Source organism: Podarcis bocagei (genome assembly GCF_964188305.1).
Source record: "Podarcis bocagei genome assembly, chromosome: 12".
Taxonomy (NCBI): Eukaryota; Metazoa; Chordata; class Lepidosauria; order Squamata; family Lacertidae; genus Podarcis; species Podarcis bocagei.
The window spans coordinates 22,513,472-22,535,014 of record NC_138137.1 but is presented as its reverse complement, the minus strand read 5'-3'; the positions used below and the strand labels follow the sequence as shown (position 1 = coordinate 22,535,014).

General features: G+C 40.2%; 1 protein-coding gene across 10 annotated transcripts in view; it reads right to left on the bottom strand.

Annotated features, from left to right (window-relative positions):
- TBC1D5 (TBC1 domain family member 5) overlaps positions 1–21,543 on the bottom strand; it is a 249,079-nt gene that overhangs the window by 18,226 nt on the left and 209,310 nt on the right. For 8 of the 10 annotated variants that reach the window (XM_081164471.1, XM_081164473.1, XM_081164472.1 and 5 more), the window contains 2 exons: positions 17,829–17,918; positions 13,194–13,357 (listed from right to left, as the gene is read on the bottom strand). In XM_081164471.1, coding sequence (XP_081020597.1) covers positions 13,194–13,357; positions 17,829–17,918 — 254 coding nt within the window. The remainder of the gene's footprint in view (positions 1–13,193; positions 13,358–17,828; positions 17,919–21,543) is intronic. The other 2 variants (XM_081164476.1, XM_081164477.1) reach the window with 1 other exon arrangement.

The window sequence follows — 21,543 nt, the reverse complement described above, 5'->3', positions numbered from 1 at the left end:
CCTTTCTCAAAGGATCTTGCCCCCCTCCTCCATGTATCCTGCCTACAACCCTGTATTCATAACAACTCTCCAGAAATTAATCCATTGATCTTAGATAATTCAAGCTGTTTTAGAATGTACTAGCTTCTAACTTAAACAGAAGTAGTCCAACAACTCTTAACTCATGTTCCCCTTACCCATTTAGCACAAGCCAGATCCTTATAGTATAGTTTTAACAAACTTTTTGTTACAGACTCTGCTTTCCAGAATACCACCTTGCATGTCTTCAGTCAAAACATGTACCTAGACAAATGATTTGTCTTCTTTAGGGTAGGTAAGTTCAAGGACTTTTACCAGATTCTCAAGGCTGCCTATGGTCTTTTGCAGACAACAGTGATGTTCCAGCTTCTTTAACTCAACACCTCTCAAGGGCTGACACAGCACGTGGGTCAGATCCAGAGGAAGTTGGTTTTCCTTAGCTCCCATTGAAATCAATATGAAAAATTAGTCAAGACTAAAACTTGTGATCATAGACCTGAAGAGTTGGAAGGGACCATGAGGGTCATCTAGTCCAATGATTGAGGAAAGGTAAAAGTCTAACTTAAATCCACAAGTCTTGCAGTAGAGGCAATGGAATAACCCTGCTTTGCTATCTCTCTCTGTGGTGCAGCCTCATATAAAAATACTCTGTGACTGATCAAAGAGGGGGCATAATTTTGAAACTGGCTTTACCATTAGGCAGGGCGAGGCAACCTTTTTAATCAGTTATGTAGTTATTTACAGCAGAGTCCTAACCATGGCTACTCAGAAGTAAATCCTATTGAGTTCAACGGGGCTTTCACCCAGGTAAGCGGGTTAGGATTATTATCACTACTGGGAGCATCATTTTTCTCTCTGCCAAAGTAGTCTGGGCTATGGGCCATCTCTAACGGTCTGCATTTATTTTATTCTACAAATTATAAAGGCATCACATGTTTCATGCTACCGGTAATTATGAGTGTAATCTTCTTTTCCAGATTAATCAAACAATGCATTTCTACTTTGTTATAACAGACATATGGACAAGATTGCAAATTGTGTTATATTTGTAGTCATGAGTCAGTAGCATTAAATTAACTGCAGATTTCTTAGCTATTAACAGATGTAAGTTTACTAGAGGGCCCAACATAACTCTAATGCTTTTCAAATGCCCTCACAAAATTCTTTTGTGCGGAAATAGGGCTGAAGAGTATCTGTGGTGCTATTCAGACACACTTGCAGAGCCAGACTTTTAGAAGAGCAAAACAACCGCGTTTCACACGGCTTCCTGTGCCATTCTAAATTTAGACAGGACCAAGTAAATGAAGAGTCTAAATTCGGACCCCAGTCCAGAGAAATGGCAGGTAAGATGTATGTGTAAGGGTTTGCTATGTTGGAAACTGTTTTTGAAAGTAGTTAAGTCAGTCCTTAAACCCAAGTTTGGGAGGAACGCTTTCTGATATGTTAACCAATTGCTCGTAGGGCCATTCTATTATGGTCTCTGCAGACTGGCAGTCTAAAAGCGATTCTTGATCTTAGATTAAAAGGTACTGGCTGCAGCTAAAGGTAGCTTCTAACAGTTGCATCTTATCAGCTGCTGACAATCTTTTCTGGAGACCAGGGATTTGGCAACCATTGCTTGGCAAATGATTTCATAAATGTTACATTATGAAGACAAATATTTATGTCAGCCAAGCATTATGGGGAAATATTCAATTAGTGAAAACCTCTACCTATGAGGTATTTGCTTAAAACAGATTCAATATTACTTAAGCAAACCTGTTAAGTTTCCATCTTAACAGACACAATAGAGCAATTGCTATATTGCCACTTAGATTTTTTTTAAAAAAAACATGGTGCTTAAAACTTTTAACTTCTTAAAGCTCACCTACTCTCACAGCTAATAATTTCAGGGTTGACAGGAACATGTCAGCAGTAATGGTAGTAGAAGCAAGGAATGCAACAATAGTAATGATGAATAAGTTGTTCCACTGTGAAAACAACTAAGAAGGAGAAAATTCAACCCATGAGATTGTTCTGCTGAGGGGAAGAAAACTGTCACCAGTTCTGGGAAATTCATTTCTAGGAAACTGCAGCAAGTACTTCCCACACATTTATACCTCTAGACCACTGTAATCTAAAGATACTCAGCAACCACTTCAATTAAACCCAAAAGTGAGCTGGATGCTTTACTTGCAAGCCAGTAATATATTCATCTAAGTCACCACTTTCACAACGTAATTTAAGATATGTTTCTGTTCATTACAGACTATACTACTTGATGTTTGTACGAAAACCACACAGCATGTTACATGCAACCAAACCTTTAGTAAACATTTTGAAAACGGGTTTATTTCCTTACACATGAGACTGTCACACATACACCCAGTGCTTTTTTTCTGGGGGGATGCAGGGGTATGCATGCCCTTAAACATTTTGTGAATCTTTGTACTTTTGTCCATTTACTGTATTTATTTCCCCCAATTTGAACTATAAAATGGTGATTTTCTTGAGTCAAAATGAGAGTACCCCTAAACATTTTTTTAAAGAAAATAAGCACTGCATACACCTATATTTATTTAAGGGAGAGTTTCTTCCATAAGGTGGGCCCACAAGTCTGGGATTCCTTTCCATCAGACCCACATAGAGCTGCCATGGGGAAGGGTTTTCAAAAGGCCTTGAAGACCTCTCTTCTTCCATAGGCCTTCCAGGAGCAACCTTTTATTGGCTGGATGATATTTCTGTTGAATTCAGCTTTCTCTCTTTTAACAAGGTTTTACTGAGTAGTTTTTTTTAAAATGCATTTTTCTTTGTTGTTTTATGCTGTTTTATTGGGTGCACGTGGCCTAAAAAGCACCCTAAAATATTTTTAAATAAATAAATACAAATGTTGTTTACTTTGCTAATGTCACATTTTAATCCAGCTTTTAAATCACTGAGCAAGTAAAACCTCTGCTCGTGCAATGGAACAACCTGAAATATGTTCCAGGGAACTGGGGGAAACCCCAGAGCAGATTTTGGGGGTGGGGAAGGTACCTGGCCAGGGTGGGGGGAGAGAAGAGGAAGCTCCATTGCACAAGTGGAAGTTATTCCTCTATATAAACATGGTTCCAGTAGTAGATAGGTAGCCGTGTTGGTCTGCCATAGTCAAAATAAAAAAATTCCTTCCAGTAGCACCTTAAAGACCAACTAAGTTAGTTCTTGGTATGAGCTTTCGTGTGCATGCACACTTCTTCAGATACACTGAAACAGAAGTTGCCAGATCCTTCTATATAGTGAGAAGGTGGGGAGGGGTGTTACTCAGAAGGGAGGGTGCGAATGGGAGATTGGCAGATAGCTGAGAGAGCCTCTTGACGACTCTTAACGACTGTAATAGGTCTTACAGGAAAAGGCAAGGGGTGGGAAGGTGAGGAATGGTTTAGTCATGTATAGTGAGATAAGAATCCAATGTCTTTGTTCAGTCCAGGTCTTTTCATGGTTTTAAGTTTGGTAATGAGTTGTAATTCAGCAGCTTCTCTTTCCAGTCTATTTCTGAAATTCCTTTGTAGTAAAACAGCTACTTTGAGATCTTGTATAGAATGTCCTGGGAGATTGAAGTGTTCTCCTACTGGTTTCTCTGTTCTGTGATTCTTGATGTCAGATTTATGTCCGTTTATTCTTTGGCGTAAGGTTTGGCCTGTTTGTCCAATATAGAGAGCTGAAGGACACTGTTGGCATTTGATGGCATACACAATGTTAGACGATGAGCAATTAAATAGTCCCGAGATGGTATGTGTGATGTTGTTGGGGCCAGTAATGGTGTTGTCCGGGTGTATGTGGCAGCAAAGTTGGCATCTGGGTTTATTGCAGGCTCTGGTGCCAGTGTCTGTGTTAAGTCTGGTTGTAGTATTATTGTGGGTTAGGAGTTGTTTAAGATTGGGTGGCTGTCTGTAGGCAATGAAAGGTCTTCCTCCCAGAGCTTGAGAAAGAGAACTGTCATTGTCCAGGAGAGGTTGTAGATCTCTGATGATGCGTTGTACTGTTTTAACTTGGGAGCTGTATGTGATGACTAGAGGTGTTCTGTTATTTTCTTTTTTGGGTCTGTCTTGCAGCAAGTTCTCTCTGGGTATCAGTCTGGCTCTGTTGATCTGTTGTCTAACTTCATCTGCTGGGTATTTTAGTTCTGAGAAGGTTTGCTGTAGATCTCTTAGGTGAGAGTCTCTGTCTGTAGAGTTGGAATATGCAAGAAAACTATGCAACACTTTCTCTAAGAAGCTGCTCAAACATCTGATCAGCGTTCTCTACTCTAAACAGAAGCTAATAAAGGAGGAACTCCTTGTATTGGACAACTCTATCAGGAACCACCAAGCTTGGCAAGAGTTCCAACAGGAAAAACAAAACATTTACCACTCTCAACTGGAGCTACTGAAAAAACAGAAAAACAAGAAACTCTCCAACCTTTCCAACCTACAGGCTACTAATCAAAACAAGATCAACAATATTGTCAATCTCTCACAACAAGCACTCAGCCCAGCCGAGGAATCAGTCCTTTCACGTGGACTGTCATTCTGCCCTGCCAAATCCCCACACATGATTCAGTTCTACGGGGACTTGGAAGCATTTTTCCGCCGTTTACGCCTGAAGGAGTATTTTCAACACACACAACAACAAGACAAATCAGAGCAAACAACAACTTCACAACACAACGCCTCTCAACCCACTGGAGAACAACAACCACCCTCCCAACAGAACACGGACCACCAACTACCACCGAAAAAGTGTTACACAAAAAGGGACTCCACATGGACCCCTCCTGATGGACGCAATACCACACTGGACTTGTACATTGACTGCTTCCGCCACAGAATCCAAACAGATGTGACCAGAAAACACCATCGCTTACAACAAAATCTAAACCATGCTGAAAGGAGAGCCATAAATAATCTCAGAAACAACCCAGATATTATAATTAAAGAAGCAGACAAAGGTGGAGCTGTCGTCATCATGAACAAAACTGACTACATTCAGGAGGCTCACAAACAACTTTCCAATACCGCCTTTTACACAAAATTGGACTCAGACCCCACACAAGAATACAAGAAAGAACTAAACAAGATTATTAAGGAGCTACCCCCCCACATCCAAGAACAGATCCTCACCAACACACCAACAGAACCTCGACCAGGAACTTTCTATCTTCTACCCAAAATACACAAACCAGGAAATCCAGGACGCCCCATCATTTCAGGTATTGGCACTGTTACAGTGGGTGTCTCCGGTTATATGGACTCTGTTCTGAAACCATATGCCATCAATGCTCCCAGCTATGTACGTGACACCACAGACTTTCTGAGGAAAATACAATCTTTAAATAATCTTCCCAACAATACTATACTAGCTACTATGGATGTGGAATCTCTGTATACCAACATCCCACACAACGATGGTTTACAAGCTATAAGGAACACCATATCAGATAAAACCACAGCGGACCTTGCCACTAAACTCTGCCAATTTGTCCTTACCCACAACAACTTCAAATTCGGTGATGACCTGTTTCTTCAGATCAGCGGCACAGCAATGGGCACCCGCATGGCCCCACAGTATGCCAACATCTTCATGGCAGATTTAGAACAACGTTTTCTGAACTCCTACCCACTCAAACCTCTCTTGTACCTGCGATACATTGACGATATTTTTATCATCTGGACACATGGTCAACAGACCCTGGACACCTTTCACCAGAAATTTAATGATTTTCACCCCACAATCAACCTTACAATGAATCAATCTATGCAAGAAATACATTTTTTGGACACTACTATAAAAATACAGGATGGGCGCATAGACACCACCTTATACCGCAAACCAACTGACCGACAAACATATCTACATGCCTCTAGCTACCATCCCAAACATACCAAACAGTCCATTGTATATAGCCAGGCACTACGTTACAGCCGCATCTGTTCCAACTCTACAGACAGAGACTCTCACCTAAGAGATCTACAGCAAACCTTCTCAGAACTAAAATACCCAGCAGATGAAGTTAGACAACAGATCAACAGAGCCAGACTGATACCCAGAGAGAACTTGCTGCAAGACAGACCCAAAAAAGAAAATAACAGAACACCTCTAGTCATCACATACAGCTCCCAAGTTAAAACAGTACAACGCATCATCAGAGATCTACAACCTCTCCTGGACAATGACAGTTCTCTTTCTCAAGCTCTGGGAGGAAGACCTTTCATTGCCTACAGACAGCCACCCAATCTTAAACAACTCCTAACCCACAATAATACTACAACCAGACTTAACACAGACACTGGCACCAGAGCCTGCAATAAACCCAGATGCCAACTTTGCTGCCACATACACCCGGACAACACCATTACTGGCCCCAACAACATCACACATACCATCTCGGGACTATTTAATTGCTCATCGTCTAACATTGTGTATGCCATCAAATGCCAACAGTGTCCTTCAGCTCTCTATATTGGACAAACAGGCCAAACCTTACGCCAAAGAATAAACGGACATAAATCTGACATCAAGAATCACAGAACAGAGAAACCAGTAGGAGAACACTTCAATCTCCCAGGACATTCTATACAAGATCTCAAAGTAGCTGTTTTACTACAAAGGAATTTCAGAAATAGACTGGAAAGAGAAGCTGCTGAATTACAACTCATTACCAAACTTAAAACCATGAAAAGACCTGGACTGAACAAAGACATTGGATTCTTATCTCACTATACATGACTAAACCATTCCTCACCTTCCCACCCCTTGCCTTTTCCTGTAAGACCTATTACAGTCGTTAAGAGTCGTCAAGAGGCTCTCTCAGCTATCTGCCAATCTCCCATTCGCACCCTCCCTTCTGAGTAACACCCCTCCCCACCTTCTCACTATATAGAAGGATCTGGCAACTTCTGTTTCAGTGTATCTGAAGAAGTGTGCATGCACACGAAAGCTCATACCAAGAACTAACTTAGTTGGTCTTTAAGGTGCTACTGGAAGGAATTTTTTTATATATAAACATGGTAATCAATGCAAGGAATGCAGCTTTTTCCATGAGTCGACTGAATTGGCTCCCAGTCACATGGAAGAGTCTCCACAAGAACATGCGGTCCCCTCTTTAGATTTTTGTCCTATATGTAGATACCAGTTTTTGGAACCAGGCAGGCATGTGACGTTAAGGGTGGAGTCAGGAGCCAACCCCCACCCTTCCTTCCCCCCTGCACTAGTCATACAGATGTTAATAACTGAAAGGGGCTCAGGAAGTCTCCAAATCAAATTTCATCTCAGCGGTTAACAGACTAGCTGGCCTTCAGATTCCTCCAGTTCAATACTAATAATGGCTTGTTTTACCAGCTGTTGTAAAGCTTGCAGAGATGGATACCTGTGACCTGCTTTAAGCTTTTGAAGGATACCATAAAAAATGCTAAATATGATGATTATGAAACAGAAGAGAGGACATTTGCTTCACACACACTGGAAGAATGAAATGAAAACTGCAACTATCATATTTTAATTGCACAAATCCTGTTTAAACTAGAAACCATGTATCTTACCAACATCTTGGGAAAATAAATAGTGCTGTCATATTAATTGATTTTATTTCCCCTATAACTGGGGGGGGGGGGGGAGGCACAGAGAGGTGCCTCCACAAAGCACATACAACGTACACCGTCTTGTGATTAGCATCAAGTACAGTCTATTACTATTGTAAGTGGCCAAATGGATGGCAGAATGAATTTTCCTTCTCGCGTCATTCACCCAAGGTTATTATGCTACGAAAATATCATCTAATGTTTCCATTCTTTTGCAACAGTCTGCTTTCTGGCACTAATACATAAATGTTAACTCCTGATAATGTGCAAGTGACATTTAAGGAATTGTTGTATTGTCTATGCAAACAGCATGTGAGCAGCAATTACTCCACTAATGCCAAAATATTAACAAATCTCTCAAAACTTAGCAGGCGTAGTATTTAGCGGTGTCTGTTCCTAATTTTGAGAATCATTTAGGCCAGATGCCCTGAGTGCTCTCTCCCTCTGTGAGCCCACCTCCTTGCACACATAATCACTGCTCATTCACCTGCTTGCTCCCTCTGGCTCAATCTACACTCTTGTCCAGAAGAGGTCAATGTATTGTGGATGATGCTCTTTTCATGCTCACAAACAAACCTAGAGGGGGCAGGTGACCAGGTAGCAAGCAACAGCAAGGAGCGGGAGAAGGCGGAAGGGTCTCTGCAGGTCAAAAGTGGGCCCTCTGCTGAAGTATGGACCTTGGTAGGTGTCCAACAATGCTAACCCCAACACCGCCCCTGGCTTTAAGTGCACCAACACATCCTGTCAAAATATGCATGTAGGCACTTGATCATATACATTCTTTATAAATTAACTCAAAATGTATAGGTACTGGGGGGAAATGAAAATGTATGGTTTCACTTTAGTAGTATACATTGCTACTATGCACCTCAGACAAATTGCACACCTGTTTAATTCTGGATGCGTCTACATATTTGTTTGTTTACAGAGTCTGATTCATGACATGTTCTCTTGTCTTTCTGGATTCAATTAGTGCTACTTATCACTCCATTTGTGTGACTTTTTCAGTTGTGCACTGCTTCTTTTCATCCAGCCCAGGCAATGTCTGGAAGCTTAGAATCCTATGGCCATGACATGACCATGACATGGCCAAGATGGAGCACTGCATGAACCAGACCTGATAATGATATCTTGAAGTCCACAGAAGTTGCAGAAGGAAAGATGAGATGAAGAAATCACCTAGCTTAAACTTGTATTGGAGTTGTTGATGACTAAACCTTACTGAAGCTTGTTTTAAAGTTACAGCTCCAGCTTATCTTGAATAGTACTAAATATGTGGATTCTGTCCAATACTGGTTTCTGGCCTTGCTTAACCGGATAGATTAACTGTGGCTGTGAGATGGGCAGGAGGAGTATTGCCTGTTGGTTCTCCTGGCCCTCTGAGTGACTTTTCATTATACTGACCGTCAGAATTAACAATGACCTTCTGGGTCAGCTAGCTGGAATCAGTTACAGCACATCAAAAGCATTAACAGAATATAGGAGTAGATACTTGCTCATAGCAAGTTTTGCTTACGTCCCTACATGGCTGGACTCTGGAAATACACAGAATTGCTTACCACATAACTAACCATGGGGTGACACTTCAGAAAACTGCAGTAAGTATTATTTCAAGCCGTATTTATGAACAAGGTATTCATTAATAACAGATTTCTACTGGCCATAGGATGGCAGCACTGTCAGCAACACTAGATGAGCTATCTTAAGAAAAGAGACATAGGAGAAAGCAAACCTGTTCAAAACCGCAGCATTCGCTTTTACTCAGTATCTTCAGATTTGTAGGTTATGACATTTCCATGGTAATATGATGTCATGTAGGTATGGGATTGTTATTTCACATTTTGGTTTCTTTACAGCTCTGATGACTATGTTCGGAAGTTAGGAGTAATACTGGCATAATAATTAAATGTAGGCAAATGTTTACAAATAAAAACACTGGCACCAAAATGCTTATTTTAAAAAGTACTCTTTCATTTGCTTGTGAGGAAGCACTAGATGCCCGAAACTATAGAAATGGAAACAGGCTTAATTTCACCAAGACACTGCATGATTAAATTTTAAAAACATTCTATTCATACGATCTTCATGAGTTTTCTTAGAGCTTACTTTATCGTAATTATCTTTCATAGCGCATATGTACTATACAAATAAAATAATGTATCTTGACATACACATTCATCCCCTGTCTCAGCTCTTCAGATATCTGAAAATTCTTCTTTCTCCCTTCCTCTCTACTACTGTCCTTTCCGTCAACTTCTTTCCCCTTTGTTGTGTTAAAAGCCTTGTTGCTCTCTTCAAACCAGTCTCCATTTGCACTACCATTCTGAGGTTCTGTTCCTATATTTATCTCCTCTTTATGCTCCAAGGGATTGGATGAGTCTTAATACTGCCTTTAAAGAATGCTGTGGCCTTATGGTCCCACACTTTAAAAGAAAAAAGATTTGCCTTATCCTCTAAGGCAGGCATCCCCAAACTCAGCCCTCCAGATGTTTTGGGACTACAACTCCCATCGTCCCTAGCTAACGGGACCAGTGGTCAGGGATGATGGGAATTGTAGTCCCAAAACATCTGGAGGGCTGAGTTTGGGAATGCCTGCTCTAAGGCCAAGGAGAAATAGGACTAACATCCAGTTTATCTTTATTTTTTGCTATGGTTACACTTGAGGAGTCTTGATGTTTCATTACTAAATAACAATGCCTTGCATTTGGGCTGAGGTTCAATTTACTGCTCAACTCTGAACTGTATTGGGCTGAGGGCTTGGGTTAGTTGTGTTTCCTTTCAAAGTTGAAAGGCGGTGAACAAACTACTTAATGAAGCTTTGCTGCATGCAATATAGTGTCATAAAATGTTAAAGTAAGCTTTCCCCATTTTACTTATTGTGTATTTAACAGTATTGAGAACATCTGCTTTGTCACATGATACTGTCATATGATACTGATGAAACTTGTTTGCGTGCTTTCGTGTTAACATAACCACAACTCATTTAAAGTAATGGGAAAATATATGTCGTTCTCGTATGTCCCTGCCCCCACTATGTTTACAGCTCTGATTACTTAGTTCACGTGTTTTATATATCAATGTGAGTGTGAGCTCTAGGAAGACAAGGATTAATCATATGGAGGAAATTGTATGAACCAATCCTGTCTTACTGATTTCATTGGGTATTGAGCACATATAACTTGATTACTACGTAGCTTCTGTCACTTGAAAATGATGCAATGAACTACTCCAAAGACAATTTCGATCATCATTTTGATACTGATTAGTGCTGTTTCTTTAAAATAAAACAATAAAGAGGACTATTTGTTTATGGGCACTCCTTCTTCCTTTTCTCATCTTTATAGATTGTCAAGAAATCTAACTAAGTAAGATTATAACAAAGAATCAGAAGAAAATTCTTTTACAACCTAATGTTACAAGATGAAAGAAGCATTAGACTTAAATTCTGACTATAGTAAGGAGAATATGGATCATATCTGAGTAAAAGTAGGAAAAGCAGTTGGCTCTTAAATAATATTTGGTGACAAAAGCTTCATGAATACATTTTAAAAGGTTAAACTAATTCAAAATGTATTAGTTTCTATTGGTGTATTTAAATTCTTAAATGATGAATTTTCTATACTGTAGATACTTTCTTCAATTGTGCAAAATATGTTTGCTATTTTGCAGTTGTAAAAGATATGTTCCAAATCTTCTTTTTTGGCCTTAGCTGGCAGAACACCTAAAGCTCAGACACTGAGGTAAGATACAGGGAATGAGCAGTGGGGTCAGGGGTGCTCTCCAGGGCCTCCCACTCTCACACATTTCCCCCTCCTTCCAATGTGCATCTTCTGCCAAGCCAGGTTAAAAGGACCCGAAATATGCTCCCAAACTTGCGTTAAGAACCCAGTTTCAATTTCGCAACACTTTACAGTAGTATAGGGATGATACAAGGAGAATTCACAAAAGTGAGCTCCTCTGATTATTCAAAAGGATATGTGGGTTGAGCAACTCCTCTTTGTAGCCTGCTACAAAGCAATGCCCCACTTGAACACACATCAAGCATCCTCCACAGTGCCTGCCTGCCTTCTCCTAATCTCAAAGGCTCCCTCAACTTGCTCAGGGCAGAAAGGAGAGGTGGCAGAGGATTTAGCTCTTTGGCAGAGCTGTCTTTCCAGTCAAGGGATGCACAGTATTGCTTCAGGTGGCTGGCAAAAATGTGGCTGTTTAAAAAGGCCTCCACAGTGTGTGTGGTTTTTTAAAAATGTGTGTTTCCTTTTATTTCTGAAGTTTTTGTTTTAATGGCTGCCTTGGAACTTATCACTGTAGTTTAGGGTCTTTATGTCAACACTTATGACTAAGGAACGGGAACTGGGATATATTGTGTGATGTGATGTATGGATTTGTTAGCCACCTTGAATTTATTTTTGAAAATTTGGCAGGTTATAATATTTTACAAAAATAAATAAGTAAACACACATTCCAATTTCTCCAATGGGAACGTGACACTGTTCGCATTGATTGCCACTGATGGAAGGTGCAACCTGGCAAAAACTTAGACCTTTTCAGTTGCCATGTCCTCTTTGCCTGCGCTAGAAAATGATGATACTTTCTGTGTGCTTACTTGCATCACACGCAAGGGATCAATTTTGGAATGCGCATAGAGATGGTGCATTCCTACTTTTCAGTAAAGGTATCAAAAGATGCATTACAAAGTTGATTCACAGTATGATTTGTAGCACAATGGCAACAGACCAGGAGCCAAGATCTTAGCACCTTTCCTATTGTTTGATGGGGAAAGGCTGCATTGCACCTTACACTGAGGCATGAGAAACCATTACTTCCCTATAGTACAGGCACTGAAGAGATATGTGTGAAGCTATTTTGGAGGCAGTGACAATGGCTGTGGCGCTGCACTTGCTCTTGCATGAGCAGAAAAGGCTGAATTTAAGGAGAACCTAAGGAGGCGTCAGAGAGAATTGGGACACATCTTTCCTATTCCGTCTCCCCTGCCCTCACAACTTTATCAGTGCCTTATAAGCTTCTATGGCAACAGCAGCTAAAGCAGGGAACAGGAATGTGCTGCCTAGACGACTGGTGCAAAGTCTGACGGAGCATTTGTCAAAGTGGTCCTCACTGAGTCCTCTTCTACATCAGTGAGTCCTTGGCCACCAACTTTCTGGTGGCAGCAATGGGTGACTGTGAGCCACCATTTAATACTCCCAAATGCCCCATTGCAATGTTAAACATGGGAGACATTGTGAGAAATTTAAAACCTAGTGCCAGGATAGGATGGGAGGGGTGGGGTGCATATCAGGTGTCAGAACCAGTAAGCTTTGCAAGTGTTCTGGGACCTCATCAGCTGCTGAAGCCTGTCAGATCTGGTGCTGAAGTGGGAACAGGGTGCCTTTCTTATTTAGAGGACACCATGGCTGTTCATGAGTTAAGGAAGACACACAGAAAAACAGAAAGTAAGGGAAATAATCCTCCATAAAAATTCGGAACAGATCTTTCCTGTGTCACAAGATACGTGCCTGCCTGTGTACATAGGTCCCTGAATGAAAAAGCAGACCAGTGCAAATAAGGGAGACAATATGAGATCAATAAGCAGTAGGGACTTACAGACTCTTTTTTGCTCATACTTCTGCTGTGCGAACGAGAATGGGAAATAGTACTGAAAAAGGACTCTTTCTTGGTTGCAGACAAAGGTGGAGACCCTGTGTATTCACGTCCCCCAGACAAACTTTCAATGCTTGGAGAAGCGCTGACATTTTTTGAACCCTGCCCTGTAAAGCAAACAGAGGGAAACAAAAAATGATCAGTGGAATACATTGCCATCAAAGAGCTCCCTATCTGAAGTGTCACTCAGTAACCTTCGTAAACAGATGAACACAGAGCGAGATTTTGTGACATCAAAGCACATTTGTCCACACACAGAGGGACTTGCCACTGTGAGACAGGCAGGTCTGCCTAGTGCCATCCCTTCAACGCACACTCTCCACAAGACAAATACAAGTCAAACACATAAAACAAATTCTGTGCAAAAAACATGGACAGTGCCCTATGAAAGGCGTGCATTCAGTGCTCAGTCTATGCACAGCAGTGTAAAAAAAATCCTCAAACAATTTCTCTCTCCCTCCTTTCCAAATACAGAGTTTTTAATATTTGCTAGACAAGGAATTTGGAGGCAAGCAGTGAAGTGTTAGCTTGACAGAGGAGGCATTGGTAAGGATAAAATGGATGTATGTAATGCAGTGGAATCCTATGTACCAACTCAGTTCTCCAACCCGATCCTTGCATAACCAAAACAGCATGATTCATAGATAGGAGAAATATATAAGCAAGTTTAGGGGAACCCCAAGGTTTGCGTAAGAACAAAAGATCTTTAGAAAATAATTATTCAGGGGCCAGAAAAACCCCAAAAATAGCAAAAAAGGGGCTGAGCATCTTCAGTTAGCATGGAATGCTGGCAATCTGCTGGAGAGGAAGGAAAAACAAGAAACTGGGGGGTAGTGGAATGGAGTATCCTGAGAACATATGTGCCTCCCTGACTGGAACAGTCCACACTGGAATATTTTGTTGCAGGTTTCATTGGTGTGACCCTAATCCCAAAATCAGTTGCATGTTCTTCCTGTTCATTAGGTGCAACAGTTAGGAACACTGGCTTAAAAAAAAAAAGGCAATAGCTCAGATCCTGTAATATATATATGACCACTGCATAAATCAATGTTCACTTGCATGTGTGATGTTTGGAGCTTAAGACAAACAGAGCATGATATGAGAATAGCTTCACGACATTTAGCAGGTACAGTGTGCTTATTTATCAATAATAATAATAATAATAATAATAATAATAATAATAATTCCCTTACAAACACTCAAGGGAGAAAATACATTTAATATAAAAAACTAAAATGTAACAATAAAATAAGAATATAAACAATTTCAAGAGACATATGATTACAGAAGCTAAGGAGCCAGGGAGATGAGAAGCCAGTCAACAACTCAGCAGGTAAAACAACCCCTGGAACAGAAAGGCCTTCACACAGTGACAGAAGAGGCAAAACGAGGGAGGCAAATTCCAAAGCCTGAGCACAGCCAGAGGAGAGGAAAGGCTCTGGCGCTCTCTCTCTCTCTCATTTCAACCAGATTTAGATGGGCTATAAAAGAGAGTCTCTCCAGCAGACTTTAATGAGTACACAGGTTTATATAGGAAAAGGCTGCCCATTAGGAATCATGGTCCCAAGCCATTTAGAGATTTAAAGGGCAAAACCAGCACATACTAATTCAGTCTTGCAAATCACCCAGAAGAGTAGAAATTAAGATGCTAAGCTCAGCCATGAACACACTTGGTGGCCTTTGATGTCTCTCACCCACAGTACAGCCTCATTTTTTTTTTACTAAGATGATGCTGAGCCTGTTCAGGCTGAAAGAGAGCAGGGGCTGTGCATGACTGCCTCCTCAACAATATCCCAGACTCTGCCGGCTGCAACCACAAGTCCTTTGTGCATTGGGCGGAAGATCTGAATGTGCACAGAATCCTCCCAGCAACTGAGAACCTCGATGATGCATGATTCCCAATCGCAGGGAGGCCTCTGGGTGTTTCTTGAACACCCAAACAGGGGTTTAGTTAGATTGGAATTGTGCAGACTACACCGGCAATTTCAGATCACCCCTGTCTGTAATCCTCGAAAGCTGCTCCTAGCCAGTGCAGAGTCTACTGAGCTAGAAGGACTAATGATTTGACTCAGTACAAGGCAGCTTCCTATGTTCCTAGCAACTATTCCCTGCCAAACTTCAGTGATGACAATAAGGAGAGCCTAATCTGATTGAGATAGAAGTAATGTTGACAGGCCTTGCCAGACACCTCCGCTGACTGCTTCCATCAAGACAAAGGAATACTGCTAAGATACATGCTTAGAGGGGAAGTGCAAGCCAAAGAGGGAAGGAACTCTCATGTATATTTTGGTCCCACCAGCTTTGGTTCACTCTTTTACTATACATCGTACCAGTTGGCAGTTAAGTCTCCTACCAGATCCTCAGCAGCTATTTCATCACAGGTGCCATGCTTCCAATAAAATGGAAGAGTGCCTAGAGTGATACCTCAGGTTAAGTACTTAATTCGTTCCGGAGGTCCGTTGTTAACCTGAAACTGTTCTTAACCTGAACCACCACTTTAGCTAATGGGGCCTCCAGCTGCTGCTGCCCCGCCAGAGCACGATTTCTGTTCTCATCCTGAAGCAAAGTTCTTAACCTGAAGCATTATTTCTGGGTTAGCGGAGTCTGTAACCTGAAGTGTATGTAACCTGAAGCGTATGTAACCTGAGGTACCACTGTACATACTAAGTACTATCTGTAATTAGGTTTTCTAGTCAACAGGTAGGGGAAAATTGCCCCCATCCCATTCTTTACAGTTCTGTGGAGTGGTATTTGTGAATGCTCTCTTTTGATAAATTCCTATCCTTCACTCTTTTGTCTACTGTTAAATATAACAAGAGGATCATGGTGAAGAGAAGTATACTTGAATCTCTATTTATACCTGAGTTCAAGTCCCCAGCTGTTTATGAAAGTCAATAGGTTGTCAGAGGTAGACTGCTTTAAGTGTAAATGGTGCTCATGGAAAACCAATGTATGAGCTCCTTGATGGGCAGGATAAAAATGGTATTTTAAAAATACAGATATTAAGAAAAAACTTGTCTGCTAGCTGTAATTGTACATATACTAACGTCACCCCAAGTGTTGGTTTCAAATCCCTATTGTAGAACTCTATTTTAACATGAATTCTGCCCAACTAAAAAGTGGTTTTAGGTATTTTTAAAATGTTTTCAGACCTGAGGTTACAAAAAAAAGTGTACTTTGCAAGTGGTAAGCCACCGAACAAACCTGAGGTACAAATCATGGTTTTTCTAAAGTGAGATAAACCATGAGCCGATGTGTATTGCTAAGACAAACCATGGCTTTGCTCACAGCAGGAGGACCAAAGTGCCCAGAATCTTCTCACCAGGAGCCCGTGAATTTTCAGTAAGTTGTGGCATGGCTTTGAGTTATTTGTGAACTGGATCAATATGTACTTGCAGGTTAAAAGTGTAAACTTCATAAAGCAGCTTTTTAACTTTGGGATAAATCAACAATTAGAAGTTCTGCTGCATTATTTAGATTGTCAGCTGGGAAAGTCTGCTAAAAAGTTGCAGAAGCAGGATAAATTATATGATCTCTGTGTAAGATATATTGAAGACTCTACCTTTGGAAGCTGTATCTATTCTATTTTATAGAACTTATTTTTTGGGGGAAATTTAATAGTGCCAAGGCCAATGACCAATATAAATCTATCCATCAACAAAACAAGTAGCAAAGTCTGATATCGCTCCTTTTTTTCTGAAAGCAGGAGACAGGAGAAGAAACACAAAATCTGAAAAACAATTTAGAATAATTCTGAATGCTTAAGCAACTTTGCTTTTAAAATAGAGAGAGTTAAAAAGAAGAAGTTACAGTCATAAGTGACAACCATTTTGTGTGGGAGTTCAATTCCTGGCCCTCATGCGCCCTACCCCATTATGCCCCACCCTTGTTCCGCCTTCTTCCAGGTCCAAAAGGATCTGCACATCAGCGATTGCGCATCAATTGGACGTGCCTAAAATGGCCGCTGCCTGAACTCTGATTCAGCATGGAAATTAAGGATCTGAGCTATGGGGATGTATCTAACAGAATAAGCAGAATAACTGAATTAATGGACATGACAAATAGTCCATGAATTTCAATTAGACTACTATGAGTATAACTTAATTGGATACACTCCTATGGTTTCAGCAAAGTCACAAAATAATCCCCTTCCACATAATACTGTCAAATGTTGGGAAAAGACTCTCTCTTTGCTTCGTATAAATACTAGGTTTCTAAATGAAGGAAACCTTTTACTTCATTAGATTTACACTGCACTACTTCAGATGTAGGCTCTTAATTGTAGATTTAAAAAAAGCATTGTAGGCTAAGAAGATATTCTTTCCGAAAGTCCTAAATCAAAATTCCTACAGTGTACCTGAATAGCATAATACTATATGCAACAAAATGGTAATAATAATAATAATTTTTTAAAAAATAGTAGATTCAATGGTGATTCAATAAAGGAAATTTCTTTTTTCTAAACAACAGCACCACTTAGTGGAAGTACGATGTATGATACACACTGGAAATGACAACACCACAAATGAAACAGGCGTGGGTCTGGCTTTCCAATAAAAATGTGACAGGCAAACATACCATGGGTTGCTGTAGCAACTATCCCTTGGAGGGCAGTGAGATTCTGGACAGGAACCGACACTTGAGCATCACTGCCTGTAACTACATCTCCTAGTAAATAAAGTTAAAAAAAAACTTTACCGTAACAGAAATAGAAGTCTTTCATTTTTTGTCTAACTAAGAATGGGAAATGACCCCTTTCTATTACAAATACAATGTTTGACATCTGATCGACTTTCCCTGAGATATATGCTTGTCATCTGATTCTTCCATTTTACTTCCCTTTAATGCCAACATTCCCTACATTTACAAATCTACCACTCCACAGAGTATGCATTTATTTGAACAATTTGTAAAATCTTAAAAATAAGAACACACACTTTTTTTGAACCCTGTAAAACTTGGTAAACAAAGACCACCACAGATACTTGGTGTAGATTTAGGATAATGATTATGTCTAATTTCCCATTACACCTCTTAAATATATGTCAAACATGAGATCTAAAAGGATTCTTGAAGTCAGTTCTTGATAAGAAAATGGGAATAATTAACTTATTATTAAGAAGTATTAAAGCAAAGTTCTTTATCTTAAGAATAAGTTAACAGTTATAAGAAGTGTATTCTATTGATTTTCAAATATAACAAGAAATATTTTTGAAAAGAAGACTGTCTTCCTCAGTCCCTGGATGCCTTTGTTTTACAAACCAACATTTTACAAACCATATTACAAACCAACTGGAATCTTTTCATTAGCTATTGCTTTTACGATCAATTTATAGCATTTCCACAGCAGGAACTCAACAAACAAAGTTTCCAATAAGAAAAGGTATAAATTATTGGTAATTAACAATGCAACCCTATACATGTCTACTCAGAAGTAAGTCCCACTGAACTCATTGAGGCTCAATCTCAGGCAAATGGGTATAAATTATTTATTGGTAACAATCCCCTAAACATTAATCAGAATTATATATCATTAGGGTTTAATATGACAGTCAGATCAACCAAGCATTTCTGTTCCTACTACAGCATGAATTGCCCAAGAGGTAATGCCAGTATAAAGGTAAAGGTAAAGGGACCCCTGAACATTAGGTCCTGTCGCAGACAACCATGGGGTTGCGGCGCTCATCTTGCTTTACTGGCTGAGGGAGCCGACATACAGCTTCCGGGTCATGTGGCCAGCATGACTAAGCCACTTCTGGAGAACCAGAGCAGCGCACGGAAATGCCGTTTACCTTCCCGCCGGAGCGGTACCTATTTATCTACTTGCACTTTGACATGCTTTCGAACTGCTAGGTTGGCAGGAGCAGGGACCGAGCAACGGGAGCTCAACCCGTTGTGGGGATTCAAACCGCCGACCTGATCGGCAAGCCCTGGGCTCTGTGCTTTAGACCACAGCGCCACCCGCATCCTTTAATGTCAGTATAATGAACCACTAACACTACAACAAGAAGAAAACAGTCTAACTTCAGTTTTAGATTTTAATAAGTATTCTGAATATTTGTTTCTGATGATAACGAGACATGCATGGTTTTTAGTCTGACATTTAGAGCACCATTACTGATTAACAGAAGAGGACCAATAAACAAACAATGTGTACTTGGGGCTGGTAGTCTGTGCTGGAAAGGTGATGAAGATACAGAATCTAACATTGCACTTTTCCTTCAGTTTTTTGTTTAGTTTTGTAGATTCTCTCTCACATGCAGATCTAAGTAACAGGAGCAAGGCAAACGGTCAACCTCCCACATGCTGAAATAAATACACCCTCATAAGTATCTGCAAGATTTGAGGCTTGTTCTGTGGTTGTTATGTAATCATATTGCTTCCCTATGTAACAAACAGAAGGTAAATCAAATCCTAAACACTGTTATGAGTTTGATGGTGCCAGACTCCTATAATCCCTGGATTAAGCAAAAATCAGAATTTAATCTGGCCTTGGGGAGGGGGGTTAAAATGGGTGCAAGAGGACTCTAATCCCTGGCTCTAGTAAGTGTTAAGAGCTAATTAAGTCAGTCTAGCTTCCTCTTGAGGTGACTGTTTGAATCCAGGGATGCAACTTTGGGAGAAGCAAGACCCTCTTGGGATGCTGAAGCTGTGAACCCCTACATTGCAGGCTCAGGTTGTAAATATGTGTAAATAAACCAAATATTGCAAGTACATCACAGTCTTCGCTGCACCTCATTTCCAAAAGGAAACACAAACCCTGTGTAAGTTCCTGGAACCTCTGGAATCTGGCACTACTTGGAGATTGGGGTGGTGTGAAACAATATCAATTTGGTAATTGACTAAATTTACAAGAGTGCCTAGAATGCCATGTCATGAACCAGGCCTATAATGGTCATGATTTCTATGGTCTGGCCAACTTCCACAATACAAATAACAAAACAAAATCCTACTTTGGGGCATGCAGGCTAAAAAAATCCAGTTACAAGAAGTTATATTTTTTTATGTTCCATTTCCTTCTATGAAATCATGTTCGCTAGTTACAACCATACATGTTTGCTTTTTTCTTTGTTGATTCTGCTTGTCTGTCCTCCTTTCATGGAATTCCAGCATTTGAAGTGCTAAAACCTTTGTTGTTAGGCTGATGTTCCCCACTTTGTTGGGGGGTGGGGTGGGGGGTGCCAGCCTTGATTGGTTTTTAACAAGCCTTGCCTATTGCTCTTATGCACATTGTTGGTTGGTCATTCTTTCTCTCATCCTGACAGCTTTTCCCTAAAGGATGGGACACCAGAGATTCAAAACCGATTTGCAGATTGTATTTTCAGTTGCAGTTTTCTTACTGTTGAGTAAATTTGCTTGTTTCTGTTCCATTAACTTAGAACTAATGGAGGCAAGTGGCAAACCTTCAATGTCCTGCTATGGTTTTGGAAAATGGACTTGTAACTCTTAGAAGTTTCTAACTGTGCAAGTATAAACTTTAGGTGTTTTGGGGTTTTTTTGTTTACCTACTCAGGAGAATGAAATTCTGCTTTTTCAGGTGATCTTGAAATACCTCCTTTCCGGTATGTGTGAATGCCATGCGAATTGAGATGTCCCAAGCATCTCACAAAATTGTAATGGTGATGCCTGATGACTAGACGGTTTCGTGATCCTTTGAATTTTTATAGGAATAGGCTAAAGATCTACCTAAATAAATAAGTATTGATTAGCACATAGTGAACAGCCAGTTTGGGGATTACTATTAAGTTAACAGCAATACTTCAGAGGAGTTTAGCAAACTTGATAGTGGTCTTTCAAATCCATATGTGGATGGCCTGTCCTCAAAACACTTTTAACAAACTTTAATGGTAGCCTGGTAATCTGGGATTGCTTTTACATGCTCAGTGGCTCTTTAAACTAATAAAAGGAAGACCAAGCATGATTTTATACAACAACAGTGAAGCCTAACCCATATAGAAATATTAGTCATAGTTTTAAGACATCATCATGAATGGAAGGCATTTACAGTGAATGCAATTTTTTTTTTGCTTAAAAGCAGAAATTTGTTGTTGTTTTTAAATAGTATGAATGTTTATTAGCAGCAGCAGTTAATACCAGTAAAAACAACAATGGATGCATGGCCCTTTGGTAGCACAGATTTATGTTTGGTCACAACATGTTTCAATATCTTATTCAAAACTGGGGAGGGAGTGTTACAGTCAAACCTCGGCTCCCAAACGCCTCTGTTACCGTATGTTTTGGCTCCCAAAAAGTGTAAGTGTTCCGGTTTTCGAATGTTTTTCGGAAGCTGAAC